The sequence below is a fragment of the Erythrolamprus reginae genome, chromosome 12 (assembly GCF_031021105.1).
Source record: "Erythrolamprus reginae isolate rEryReg1 chromosome 12, rEryReg1.hap1, whole genome shotgun sequence".
In the NCBI taxonomy this organism is placed as follows: domain Eukaryota; kingdom Metazoa; phylum Chordata; class Lepidosauria; order Squamata; family Dipsadidae; genus Erythrolamprus; species Erythrolamprus reginae.
This window is the reverse complement of record NC_091961.1, coordinates 1,138,774-1,153,158: the sequence shown is the minus strand read 5'-3', so window position 1 is coordinate 1,153,158 and position 14,385 is coordinate 1,138,774. Positions and strand designations below refer to the sequence as shown.

The following is a 14,385-nucleotide window of genomic DNA, read 5'->3' as shown; positions in this document are numbered from 1 at the left end:
GATCTCATAACTCCCCATTTCTCAAGTTTTCTGAACTTCCCCAACGGCTGCCATCACGACCATCCAACATTCCCCGTTTTTCTTCTTCCCCGCCCTCCTTTTTCAAAACAAAGCCACAAGCACAACTGGTCCTGCCGGTCCTTTTAACAGCCTGATCCGGGATGGCGTGTGCTGGGCCGTTGTGCCAATGCGGATGGCCGCTGACTCAACCGGAACAATCCAAACAGAAGTGGACGGCAGAGCAAACACTTGGTGACTGGTTGAAAGGGTCCCGCTAGGGGGGAAAAGAGGACGAGGTTCCTGGTTCTTTGTGGTCCTCAGCAACGGTTTCAACGCCACAACTCTTGCCACCTAGCAGAGATTTTTATTCCTTGCTTTGAATGTTTATGCGGCCCCATTGCAATTTTTATTTATTTATCTATCTATCTATCTATCCTATCTACCTACCTATTTATTTATTTATTGGGATTTGTATGCCATCCCTCTCCGAGGACTTGGGGCAGCTCACAACATATATAATAGACCAGTGTTTCCCAACCTTGACAACTTGAAGATATCTGGACTTCAACTCCCAGAATCCCCCAGCCAAAACCGTGCATGATTTCGCTCCCTGCCCAGGTGCCGTAGCGTAATTGCGCTGGACTCCGCTAGCACTCAGAGCCACGGGGGCTCTGCTTTGAATACAAGGCCGTGAAGGCACCAGTGACACCAATTGTGTTCTTACCGCCCCATCAACCTACAATCAGTCGTCTAGCAACTCTTGGGCAGTACAACAGCACAGGAAAAGGGGACTTGTGGCCGGTCTTCGCACTTACAACCAATTCTACCCACGTGGAAAGCCACACCCCAGTTAAACCGAGTCCAGCCGCCTTTTCTTAATTTGTAGATTGTACACTACTCTGTCCTGTGGGGTGAGTAGAAGATGGCCCTCGCGCCATGAAAAGGCAGCACAAGTTTAAACGTTTGAGCCACGATGCGTCTTTATTGACAATGTGCAGGCAGTTCGAGAATGGCCCCGTTCAGAGTTACATCCCAGTTGCTTTCATTTAAATAGATTCCAAACCTCCTGGATTCTTACTGGACCTTAGAAGGCGGGACGTGTCTCGGCTGCTATGCTTTACAAGGAAAGGAGATACTTCAGCCCAAGTTTGAGCAAAGTTGTTTTTCTATTTCCAGAAGTCACACATAAAACCTCTCCAAGCTTCCCGCATCTCTTTCAAAACCCCAATTCGCAAATGGAAGGGTCAGCCTGACCCCTCAATGGCTCCCACCAATCCACAAGATTTCTGGCTGACCTTGAGGGTTGCTTTTAAGAAGAAAGGCAAGTCCCACTTGCAAGAGCTCTGCCCATCTCAGCTTCAAGCTGAGCCATTTTAAAAACTCCTCCCAAAAGGATCTCGCCTTTAAAGAGACTCGCCTCCTCCTCGGTTCATGCGTTGCTCTGAAATAGGAAATGCACTTAGTGGACTTTATGGGATCCACGACGCACTTTGGTTACCTTCTTACAATCACAGCATCTACGAAGGCCTCGCTGCCACCAAGCAGGACTTGCAAATGGATCTTGTTTGCTCCACAGATTCAAGACGTTTTTCTGGAGAGGTTCAACTTCACACACAGGCTCCAAGTGCAAAAAAAATCCTAGTCCAACGGTAGAAATAATTTTTGGCTCCCTTGAGATTTACCAAGAGGTATATGGAAGTCTGCTGAATTTTGGAACAAACAAACAATTATCAGATAGTTTCTATGGAAATAAGGTAAATGACAGTGGTATTATTTTATTGAACCCATGGGCATTTTTAAAAAAGATGAAAACTACAAATTTAAGCCCCTTGATGAGAGCACAATTAAAAATCTTTTTGGAATTTAAGCAGCAGGGGGAAAACTTTTTTTAAACAATGCAGTGCTCTATGATCAAATCATCTCCAGCAAGTGAATGCTATGTCAATGAGAGAGAGAGCCTGCCAAATAAATAGATAACTGATATTCAGGAAGATAATTGGGAGATACTTCAGAAAATATTTGAATCCAAGGGAGGAAGCCTGTATTTTAGAAACTCTTGGGACGATGCCTATTCTGTGTGCTTGCCTCTTTTTGTTCACATAAAGCAAGAGTGTGGGCCACCTTCTTCCTCTTTGCTTGTTTTCTTATACAGTGAAACCAAAACAGAACCGGCCCAATGAAGAGACAAACCCACCAGGCGCATAATTTCTGCCCACAGTCCAGGGCTCTCCCCGATTCAGGTTGACTTCACTTCTTTTTCTTCATTATCATCAACAACCTGAAAAGCAACAGGCAGGCAACACGTTACACCAAGGCTGTCAGTCCCCCGGCATTGAGAACCAAGGAAGTGGGACATATTTTAAAATAACCACAGCATCCCTCTCATCTTGCCTGGTAGTACATGTAGGCAGCCACCCAATTTGTTCAGGAAATTCTGAGATTCTGAGCAGGTAAAACATCCAGAACGAATCCCTGAATCTGCCTGGCACCTTTTAAACAGGTAAGACGTCAACATCATCTTTTAAGACCCTAAGAAGAGCCCTGCTGAATCAGGCCAAAGCCCATCAAGTCCAGCATTCTGTGTCACACAGGGCCCCCCAATTGTCCATGGGGATCTTGAGGAGAAAGAGAAGGCAAGACCCTCCCTTTCCCTCGACCCCCAACAAGTGGTACCCAAGGGAATCCTGCCTGCCTCAACCAACATAGAGGCGGCACTTGGACATCCGTTTCAATAACCACCATGGATACACTTGGCATCCCTGAATCTGTCTAATCCTGCCTTGAAGCTATCCAGGCTGACAGCTGTCACAGCCTCTTCTGGAAGGGAATTCCATCAACCAACAACCCTCTGGGTGAAGAAATATTTCCCTTTATTTGTCCTCACTTTCCTACCTATGAGTTTTAGGGAGGGCCCCCTCGTCCCAGTATTGTGTGATGGAGAAAATTATTTTTCTCTATCTACCTTTTCTATCCCGTGCATGATTTTATACCCTTCGATCAAGTCCCCCTTTAAACGCTGTCTTTCAAGGCTGAAGAGACCAAGGCGATGCAACCTGGTTTCCTAAGGGAGGGGCTCCATTTCCTTTATCATTCTCATGGCCCTTTTTTGCACCTTTTCCAGTTCTATTCTATCCTCCTTGAGGTGCAATGACCAGAACTGTACACAGGACTCCAAGTGGGGTCTCACCATCCATTTGTACAGAGGCACGCTGTGATCATTTGGGGCAAACCGGAGAGGACAGCTGGGGCACAGCTGGGGACTTCCCAAAGGGGGGGGCTTACCTGCTCCACACCTTCCACCTCAGGAATATAGAACTGCAGCATGTTTTGTATTCCGTTCTTTAAGGTGACGATGGAACTGGGGCAGCTGGTGCACGACCCCTGCAGCTTCAGCTGCACAATCCCGTCTTCAAAGCCTTTAAAGATGACGTCTCCCCCATCCTCCTGGACTGTTGGCCTGAGGAATAGTAAGGCAGATAATAAGGTAGCGGCAGGTCTGCGGTGGACGAAATAGCATTACAGGCAGAAATTACTAGCTCCCTGGCCAACGAGTGTGATGTATGTATGTTGTTCTGCAACCCAACAAGAGCGACACAGACTTCAGAGGAGAATCAGAACTGCAGAAAGAACAATGGCTGCCCACCTGCCTTCCATTGAGGACCGGTAGACTGCACGAGTCAAAAAGAGGGCTGTGAAAATATTAACTGACCCCTCACATCCTGGACACAAACTGCTTCAACTCCCACCCTCAAAACATCACTACAGAGCACTGCACACCAAGACAACTAGACACAAGAACAGTTTTTTCCCCAAATGCCATCAATCTGCTAAACAAATAATTCCCTCAACAATGTCAAACTATTTACTAAGTCTGCACTTCTATTTCTACTAGTTTTTCTCATCATTCCTATCACCCATTTCCTCCCACTTAGGACTGTATGACTGTAACTTGTTGCTTGTATACTTAAGATTTTTATTAATATTGTTTCTTCACTGCTTATTTGACCCCTATGACAATCATTAAGTGTTGTATCACATGATTCTTGACAAATGTCTCTTTTTCTTTTATGTCCACTGAGAGCATCTGGACCAAAGACAAATCCCTTGTGTGTCCAATCACATTTGGCCAAGAAAGAATTGAATTCTATTCTATTCTAATGTTGAATGGGAATGAGTGATTTTTAAAATTACTAGGGTTTTTAAAGTAATTATTTAAATTAATTGGATTTCAGATGTTTATACAGTATTGCATTTTGTTTTTGAATATGTTGTAAACCACCCCAAGTCCTTTGAGAGGGGCAACATATAAATCCAACCAACCAACCAACCAACCAATCCTCCAAAACCTCCAAGCATTCTGTCTTCGGCCTGACACCAATGTTTGCATTAACATCTCAAAGTGAAGCTCAGATTCTCAGCCAACACATGGACCTCTCTCCTCTCTTTCCCCCCCAGACCCACCTCTCTACTTCCCACTGGGCACTGCCGGCATTAGCCACACATTTCCCCTAGGACATCTCAAGCCAAAGCCCTGGATCATGTTGACCGCAGAGCAACCTCTCAGCCACGTCACCCTTATGGGAAAAAGATCTTGACGAAATACAGCCACGCAGATTTAAACCAGCCTGCATAAATGTGCCACGCTGGCATTGTTTCCTGTGGGTCAGTTTATGCGCTCTGCTTCTGGCCCCACTTAATCCTCAGGGACCGCCTTCTGCTGCACGAATCCCAGCGACCAGTTAGGTCCCACAGAGTGGATCTTCTCTGGGTCCCGTCAACTAAGCAATGTCGCCTGGCGGGACCCAGGGGAAGAGCCTTTTCTGTGGCGGCCCCAGACCTCTGGAACCAACTCCCCCCAGAGATTAGAACTGCCCCCACCCTCCTTGCCTTTCGTAAACAACTTAAAACCCACCTCTGCTGCCAGGCATGGGGGAATTGAGATCCTCTTTCCCCCTAGGCCTTTACAATTCTATGCATGGTATGTATGTATGTTTGGTTTTTATATTAATGGACTTTTAATCATTTCTAATACCAAATTACTATTGTACACTGTTTTATTGTTGCTGTTAGCCGCCCCGAGTCTCCGGAGAGGGGCGGCATACAAATCCAATAAATAAATAAATAAAATCCTACTCACTCAACAGATGAAAAGGCCCCCACTACCGACCCACATTAGAAATAGGTAAAATTCATGCAGGGGCTTGAATCCTGTAACTAAGAAACAGTCACTTTTACAGTTTGTTTTGCTGTTTTCCCTCATTACTGAAGAACTGAAGAAGTTTCTTGGATAAGAAGCAAAATGTTTTCAAGGAAAAAGTCCTAAAGAAGCCCAGTTGCCTTTTGGAAAAAACACAGTTGCGACCTCAGTCCAATACTTTTACAGCAACATACAGAACCATTTTCCTGCTAATCAGTTCGGCTATTCAGGGACAGTAAAATTCCATCTTTGTTCAGATTTCGTATTTCCCCCCCCTGAAAATTAAAATACAGCCGGGGCCGAATCCCCGAGGGCACACTTCTCTCCAATGCGTGGAATGAATGCAAAAATTGTTAACTCGACTTTATACACAGGATCTTTTCATACCCATTTGCCTCTGCACTTTTAACGCCCCCTAACTCCTGATGTATCACCTCAGCTGTCAGAAATTGAAGAATGAATGCACAGGACTCGATTAATTGACATGATGAATACTCCTTCAAGAAAGCAGCCACCCCATTGCAATGAAAAGAAGGGGTCTCTCTGGCCTTTGAAAGTAGAAATAATGAACATCTTGTTTTCCACCACTAGCGCATTTTAAGATCCAGGAAATGAGCCAGGAGGAATATTGACAGAAGGGCCAGAATGTGGATACTGTTTAAAGAATTCTCTCGTATGGTCTTCGCCTTAACTTTCTGCTGAACACAAGAAATTACACTGAAATATTTGGGGGCTTGAGTAATAGGGGTGAACATGCAAAGACAGCAACATAGAAACATAGAAGACTGACGGCAGAAAAAGACCTCATGGTCCATCTAGTCTGCCCTTATACTATTTCCTGTATTTTATCTTAGGATGGATCTATGTTTATCCCAGGCATGTTTAAATTCAGTTACTGTAGATTTATCTACCACGTCTGCTGGAAGTTTGTTCCAAGGATCTACTACTCTTTCAGTCAAATAATATTTTCTCATGTTGCTTTTGATCTTTCCTCCAACTAACCTCAGACTGTGTCCCCTTGTTCTTGCGTTCACTTTCCTGTTAAAAACACTTCCCTCCTGGACCTTATTTAACCCTTTCACATATTTAAATGTTTCGATCATGTCCCCCCTTTCGCTTCTGTCCTCCAGACTCTACAGATTGAGTTCATGAAGTCTTTCCTGATACGTTTTATGCTTAAGACCTTCCACCATTCTTGTAGCCCGTCTTTGGACCCGTTCAATTTTGTCAATATCTTTTTGTAGGTGAGGTCTCCAGAACTGAACACAGTATTCCAAATGTGGTCTCACCACACCAACATTTATTACTATATTTATACTCTCAAACACAACCATAACTCAGCAAAGCATACACTATTGAAAGGTTTTTTTTTAAAAAAAATACACTACAAAGAGAAATGTCTGGGAAATTTCGCAAAACTAACAGCCCACTCTAGCCCAAGGCCTGCGAAAGAGCCAGGTTTTAAACAAGGTCAGAATGGGGCTGTAAGAATCTCTGGGGGCGTGTTGTCTTAGAGAGCTCCTGGTCCACATGCAGGCATCCGAGATACACCGGACCAGGAAATCTCCAAACTTGGCAACTTTAAGACTTATGGACTTCAACTCCCAGAATTCCCCAGCCAGGCTTTCAGGTGGCATTTTAATAATAAAATTTATAAAAAAAAAAAAAATGAAATGCTTTGTGCCGGTGTTTTTCAAATTGGCAGCCTTTAAGACAAATGGACTTCAACTCCCAGAATTCCCCAGTCAGCTTAAACACTGCACCTCCAGCAAACAAGGGTACCTGATTCTGGTATCCAGCAGCTCTTTTATCATTAGCACCACTTCATCATCTTCTTCGGATGGGGCTGGAAAAAAATAAATCGTGTTTATCTCACTGGGCAGAGTAATTAAAATACAGGTAAATCTTTGACCTGCAGCCACAATTGAGGGACAGGGCAAGGCAATGGCCGGATCGATTCCCTCTCGATCGATTCCCCCAGACGGGGAGTGTTTTAACGGTTGCACGCTATACTCTGAGCCCGGAAGAGAAAGTGGCCAGGGGGGGCTGCATAGATTCTTGTTGTTTTCGGCGAGTGCTGCGGTAGCCATGAGCTTAAGCTGACCTTTCCTTGTGTCCAAAGAGGGCCCTAACCATGGTAGCCTCTGCCTGCCTAACCAAAAACAGGCTCCACTGAGTTCATTGTGACTTACTCTCAGGTAAGTGGAGAGAGAAGTCTTCCCCAACCAATAGTTTGCTTGCAGATTATACTAAGTAAAATAATAAATATTAACACTAAAATTCCATTCGTGCCCAGATCGGAGAGTTGGGGGGAGGGACACAAAATGTTTACTTTTTCCTAGGGGGGGGGCATAATAATCGAGAAGCACCACCTTACATCAAGGAGGAAAGGGGGGGGGGGTCTTTGACTGCAGTGTTGCCCTGGCCATCTTGCAAATGACCCTTTGACAGAGGCCACCACCTACAACTCTACTAGAGGGTCCCTAACCTTTGCAAGAATGGGTGGAGCATCTGAATCAGTCACTGTACCTGTGTCTGCAGGAGGGGCCTCTTCTGTAACAATGGGCAAGCCGGAAGAATAAAAGTCCATAATGGTTGCATAGATATCAGGCTTTATTAAGTTCCAGTCCACGTCCTCACTTTCCTATGAAGATTTTAAAAAAAACAAACAGACCATAAATATGGAGAAAGAACTTTACTGGATTCCTATTCCTGGTCACACCATCCTCACATAAACCTCTCTGGAATCTTACTGCCACTGGCAGGGCAAACTCTGCAGGATTTGTCTCTGGGTACACACTGTTTCTGCAGTTTTGATTTGTAAATGGGGCCTATCCGTTTAATAGTCAAAAGGAGGCTTCTATTTTTCATCACTTATGTCAAGAGACGGTTTGAGCAAACCCCCAAAAGAGGAAGGAGGCACATATCACTCTTCCATCTCAAGTGGCTCCACTCATCAGGTCTGATACATGTCAGGCTAACGTCAATCAATTTAAGGGAAGGATTATTATTATTATTATTATTATTATTATTATTATTATTATTATTATTATTTAGATTTGTATGCCGCCCCTCTCCGTAGACTCAGGGCAGCTCACAACACAATAAAAACATTTCATGACAAATCTAATAATTATAATTTAAAATATTTAAAAAAACCCATTACTAAGCAAACATACATACAAACATACCATGCATAAATTGTATATGCCCGGGAGAGATGTCTCAGTTCCCCCATGCCTGACGACAAAGGTGGGTTTTAAGGAGCTTACAAAAGGCAAGGAGAGTAGGGGCAGTTCTAATCTCTGGGGGGAGCTGGTTCCAGAGAGTTGGGGCCGCCAGAGAGAAGGCTCTTCCCCTGGGGCCCGCCAACCAACACTGTTTAGTTGACGGGACCCGGAGAAGGCCCACTCTGTGGGACCTAATCGATCGCTATAATGAAAGTTAAATCTTTTGAATGTTCAAACACTTACAAATGGACCTGAAGGCGGTCCAGTCTCCAAGAGAAGGGCAGAGAGGAGAGAGAAAACCTTTACCAAACGTTACACAATCTGTTTGCATCCTCTCTCAATTCATGCCCAGCAGACCAACAGAGAGAAAAAATAAAACCTTGGACTTTGGCAAACCTGCAGTGGGACAGAGCACCATCGCTGGGTCTGTCTTTTGCTTTATATTTCAATTTTATGGGAAATATATTTTTATTTTATGGGAAATGCACTTTCACAGGTGTTTTCCTATTTTAATTTTTGTTAAATTGTTAAAAATCCCCAATGTATTTCACTACTGAAAAGAACCCTCTTTCTGAATTAAAATGTGACACATAAATCAACGTTGCAGAATTCCAACCGTTCAAATAGGACGCAAGCCAGCTCTGTGTTCTAATTCTGCAGCACATTGAAAAGTCCATTATGGAGCTAGTAATTTAGACTGTCAGGCTTGTGTACGGTGTTTTTAGATTTACCTTTGTGACAGTGATGAAGTCTGTTCCAAAAAATACGGTTTTCACGCCTTCGATCCGAAAGAGCTGTCTAACCAGAAAAGAAAATGAAGACTTTGAAAAACAACGATCACCATTCAAACTGCTCATCTAAATCTTCCCATTTCTTCATGTTGGTTCACACATGCACATTTGTGCTTCATGCCTGCAGTTACTAGAACGCTGTTATTCTAATCCTAACTTCTACAGATCCGTTAGCCTCGTCTTTCTAAGAAGCAAGGATAGCGTTTTAAATGCATCCAATCAACTCTTTCTGCTTTATAGTTACCGTAATCCAAAACCTGTGCTAGTAAGTTACAAAACTTTGTAAATAGAGATGGGTCTTATTGTAGGAGGCGTCAATCTTTGATGAGAACAAGAACAGTTTTTTTCCGAACGCCATCACTCTACTAAACAAATAATTCCCTCAACACTGTCAGACTTTCTACTAAATCTGCACTTCTATTCTACTAGTTTTTCTCATCATTCCTTTCACCCATTTCCTCCCATGTTGACTGTATGACTGTAACCTGTTGCTTATATCCTAAGATTTGTATTAATATTGCTTCTTCGTTGCTTATTTGACCCCTGTGATAATCATTAAGTGTCGTACCACTTGATTCTTGACAAATGTATATTTTATTTTATGTACGCTGAGAGCATATGCACCAAGGCAAATTCCTTGTGTGTCCAATCACACTTGGCCAATAAAGAATTCTATTCTATAAGCAACTAGCTTGTTTGTTTGTTTGTTTGTTTGTTTGTTTGTTTGCTTGCTTGTTTATTGATTTATTGATTGGATTTATATGCCACCCCTCTCCGACGACTGAATATCCTAAGTATAAACAGCCAAACCTGCCAACTGTGGGTAATTTGGAAGGCTGATTCATAAGCCTTCCACACGCCTGATTATTCTGCAAATGGCCTTTGCATCCAGGACTGTGATAATTGTATACAAGGAGAAAGTACATATTAAGTCTGCAGCTGCATTGTATGGCATCCCCTCCCCTCCCTTTGGCTTAACTACACATCCCTTAGGTGGTTATTTTTTCCTCCAAGGAAAGGCTGGGAGGGGAAAAACTCATTTGTATGATCCTCAGTCATACAAAAAGCCTGGAAAAAGCCTGAGCACATTTATAGCAACTAAAAATCAAACCAAAAATTGGCCCATCTCCAAAGATTTCACAGAGAATCAAGCCCCAATCAAACTCCTCTCTGATATCAATGATATTTATATTAAATCACAATCAATTTCTTTAAAATGAACTGAAAACTCAGAGAAACAAGTTCCCGCTTCTCTGATTTCCATCCCTTTACAAGAATAGATGAGGTGGGCTAAAATAGCCTCCAGTTTGGGTGCCTCTAACTGCAGTCCAGGGTACATTTGCCTCTAATCAGGGGTCTGACTGGGACAATATTCCCCAATAACTGACAATTCCCACCCTCCAAACCTTGCTAAGGGAGAGCAGTAGGTGGAAGCAGGAGACAGGAATTCCATCGTTCTGGACTCCAGGACTGGCTTTCCTGGAATAAACTTCAAGCTGTTGGGGTTTGGAGTGTCCTGTGTCTGAATAAACAGAGACCTCACTGAAATGAAGAAGAGAAATAAAAAAATAAATTATTTTGAAACAGGGTCATTCACCTTGCCTGGATTGTAAAGTAAAACTTGTTATTTTAGATTTTAATTATTAGATTTGTTACCATGTATTGTTTTTATCACTGTTGTGAGCCGCCCCGAGTCTACGGAGAGGGGCAGCATACAAATCTAATAAATAATAATAATAATTACACTCAACTAGCTTCACTGTCTTTCTGTTCTCCGCCCACCAGGAAGCAAACACACTTGCCCCATCATACAAAAAATGAAATTCTTCTAACTTGGGGAGAAATTAGGCATGTGGAACTGAAACATAACCATTTGATGTTTTTATCTTGAATACATTTTAGAAAAGAACTGAAAATGCACAAGCGAAACACCCACCTGACATCTGTGGCACTGCAGGAAGCAGGAAAGACTTGTGTGGTGCAACAAAACGGAATTGTTGTTTAATTGATCCATTCGCACTCCTTAATCCCAAATGACAAAAGCTGAATGGAAGGGGAAAAAGATTCTTTAGAGAGTTTAACAGCATTTCCATGCTTCAACCCAAACAGTAATGACTGAGGATTGTTCCTCAAAGTCTGAAAACCCACAGATTTAGAATCTGAGTTTTGACTGGAAGGAAAAAAGGATAAATATTTCAATAAATAAAACCATTGAGAGGTGAGGGAATCTGGGCACCTATTAAAAAATTGATGGCTGGGGGGAAAATAAAAACTCTAGCAATTTCTGTTCTCCTTTCTACTTTCCAATCTTTCTCAACACGAAAAAAGAAGTTGAACAGGTTGCCACTCATATTTGTCTGTATGTAAAGTTGCAAAAACAGGTTACGAGTAATCGAAAGGAGAAATCTTTCGGGAGCAAATATGGCATTTTTGTGCTATGCTTGCACTATGTCTGGGAATCCAGTTTTCTGCTTTGCGAGAACAGCTAAGAGGCAAAAATGTCTCTCCCGTCATGTATAAACAAGGTGAGGCTGGGGAATTCTGGGAGATGAAGTTTTTAAATTTATTCAGGTTGTTGAGAAACCCCACGCAACATGTTCCCATCACAGTCCAGGCAATCTAGATTATCAGCAAGACTGTCTAGGGAAAACAAAATGAAATATATATCTAACAAAATGAAATAAACATCTGACATATTTTGGCATGCCAGGCTTTGTATTACAAAACTACAGAGAAGATTTTAAAGCTTTAGAGAGTTTCTAGAGGGCTGGTCCTTGCCCTTCCTATTGTTTTTTTAAAGTGGGCCTTTTGTTATTAATATTAATCGGCAGGAAATGAGCATAATTGAAAGAAAAATGTGAGCTTTCAGTGCCATCCTTCTTCCTGTCCCTGCCTTGGAAGTCAGGCCTGGGCAACAATCCAGATCCAAAGAGGAAAAGGTGGCTCATGGCAGAGCTGACTACACACCTCTCTTCAGCAGCACCATCAATCAACCATGTCATTAAGACATTGCTTGGAGGTATGGCATTTGCAGCATATCTCCGGGACCGCCTTCTACTGCATGAATCCCAGTGACCGGTTAGGTCCCACAGAGTTGGCCGTCTGGCGGGGCCCAGGGGAAGAGCCTTCTCTGTGGTGGCCCCGGCCCTCTGGAATCAACTCCCCCCAGAGATTAGGACTGCCCCCATCCTCCTTGCCTTTTGAAAACTCCTCAAAAGCCACGTCTGCCATCAGGCACGGGGAAATTGATTCCCCTGGGCCGTTTCCACTTTATGTATGGTTTGCATGAGATGTATGATTTTTTTTTTTATGTTAAGGGTTTTAAACTGTTTTTTAAATATTGGATTTGTACTGTTTTTTTCTTGTCGTGAGCCGCTCCGAGTCCTCGGAGAGAGGCAGCATACCCTGCAAAGGAGAAAAACTGTGACAAATTAACTGTGAGTTTTAAAATCAATCTTTGAAGCCTAGGACCATAGGATGTCCAGCACAGCATCTTCCTTAGTGGACTGCGGATTCGGGTTTTTTTAGGCCTCCCGTGTGACTTTACTTATTAACCTGCATATGGTTTCACGTGTGTTTAGGATCGCTTTGAGCATTTTTTTAATTGCTGCAAACTGCCCAGATTCATGCATTCAGTGGGACTAAGGTCCATTGTGTTCCAGCCCCTCCTGAAACTAAGGCTTGGTCTAATTTGGCCATCCCAAAGGTGTTTTTTCAAGTTTTGGACTTTTTAGTTTTCCTTTGAAGATGTTTCGCTTCTCATGCCAGAAGCTTCTTCAGCTCTGACTGAATGGCGGGGAATTTGGGGAAGCTTCTGGGATGAGAAGCAAAACGTCTTCCAAAAAACAATCAGAACAATTAGTCAGTGGAACAGCTTGCCTCTGGAAGTTGTGAATGCTCCAACACTGGAAGTTTTTAAAAAGATGTTGGCTAACCATCTGTCTGAAGTAGTGTAGAGTTTCCTGCCTAGGCAGGGGGTTGGACTAGAAGACGTCCAAGGTCCCTTCCAACTTTGTTGTTGCTGTTATTGTTGCTGTTGCTGTTATTATTATTATATCATTGTTGTTGTTATTGTTATTATTGTTGTTATTGTTATTATTATTATAATGGATTGGATAACCATTTGTCTGAAATGGTATATAGGGCGAGTCTCCTGCTTGAGTTGTTGTTATATTATTATTATTAGTAGTAGTAGTAGTAGTAGCAGTAGTAGTATTTTATTGTTGTTATTAGTATTAGTATGTTGTGGTTGTTATTATTATTATTATTATTATTATTATTATTTTGATTGGATAACCCTTTGTTTGAAATGGTATATAGGGAGAGTCTCCTGCTTGAGCAAGGAGGGACTGGGCTTATTATTATTATTATTATCATCATCATCATTATTATTGATTGCCTAACCCTTTGTCTTGAGCAAGGAGGGGCTGGGCTTATTATTATTATTATCATCATCATCATTATTATTGATTGCCTAACCCTTTGTCTTGAGCAAGGAGGGGCTGGGCTAGAAGACCTCCAAGGCCCCCTCCAACTCTCTTCTTCTTTCTATTCTCTAGTCTCATGGCCAAGAAGCTGCAACCCGCAAAGGGGTTCCTGTTTTCTGCCCCCCCCTTCGGAGACCTTTCCCCAAAGGAATGATTGACAGCTCCAAAGTCCCTCAGAGAGAAAAAGAGACCTGAATCGACTCCCCCCGCCCCCTCCTCCAGCCCCTGCTGTGGGACGGACTACAACACCCATCACGGCACGTGAAGGGGGGCGAAGGCGAAAGAGGGCGGAGGCCAGGGTTTCCCAAAGACATCCGCTGAGGGGAGGGGCGGCGCCGGGCTGGGGATAATGGGAGCTGGAGTCCAAGGTCGGCGTCTTTCCATGGGGCAGCGGAGGAGGAGGAGAACGGGGGGGATGGTAAGATAAGGGGCGTTTTTAATACAGGGAAGACCCGCGGCAGGGCCCGTCACACACACACGCACACACGACCCCCAACCTACCGGCCCCCCAGCGCCGCCCCCAGACGCCGCGCGGCCGCCATCTTGACGCCTCTGCCTGGAAGGACTCAGTGCGCAGGCGTCAGAGGAACCTTCCGCGACCGCTCTCGTACCTACAGTGGCCTCTACCGGCCATGACCGGACATTGCAGGCTGTTCCGTCCGCGGGGGGGGGGGGGGGGA

At 43.6% G+C, this 14,385-nt stretch overlaps 1 protein-coding gene across 2 annotated transcripts; it reads right to left on the bottom strand.

Annotated features, from left to right (window-relative positions):
* Nucleotides 1-954: 954 nt before the first annotated feature.
* Nucleotides 955-14,323, bottom strand: NFU1 (NFU1 iron-sulfur cluster scaffold). Of its 2 annotated transcripts, none has more exons than XM_070765115.1 (9): nt 14,207-14,323; nt 11,155-11,261; nt 10,625-10,760; nt 9,159-9,225; nt 7,727-7,841; nt 6,980-7,043; nt 3,283-3,457; nt 2,195-2,278; nt 955-1,703 (listed from the first exon to the last, which is right to left on the bottom strand). In XM_070765115.1, the coding sequence occupies exons 1-8, from the start codon at nt 14,245-14,247 to the stop codon at nt 2,237-2,239; spliced, it is 747 nt and encodes a 248-aa protein (XP_070621216.1). In that variant the 5' UTR covers nt 14,248-14,323; the 3' UTR covers nt 955-1,703; nt 2,195-2,236. The 2 variants fall into 2 exon arrangements, with proteins under 2 accessions (XP_070621216.1, XP_070621217.1); XM_070765116.1 differs by having other exon boundaries at nt 955-1,700; nt 14,207-14,296.
* Between the last annotated feature and the right edge of the window lie 62 nt (nt 14,324-14,385).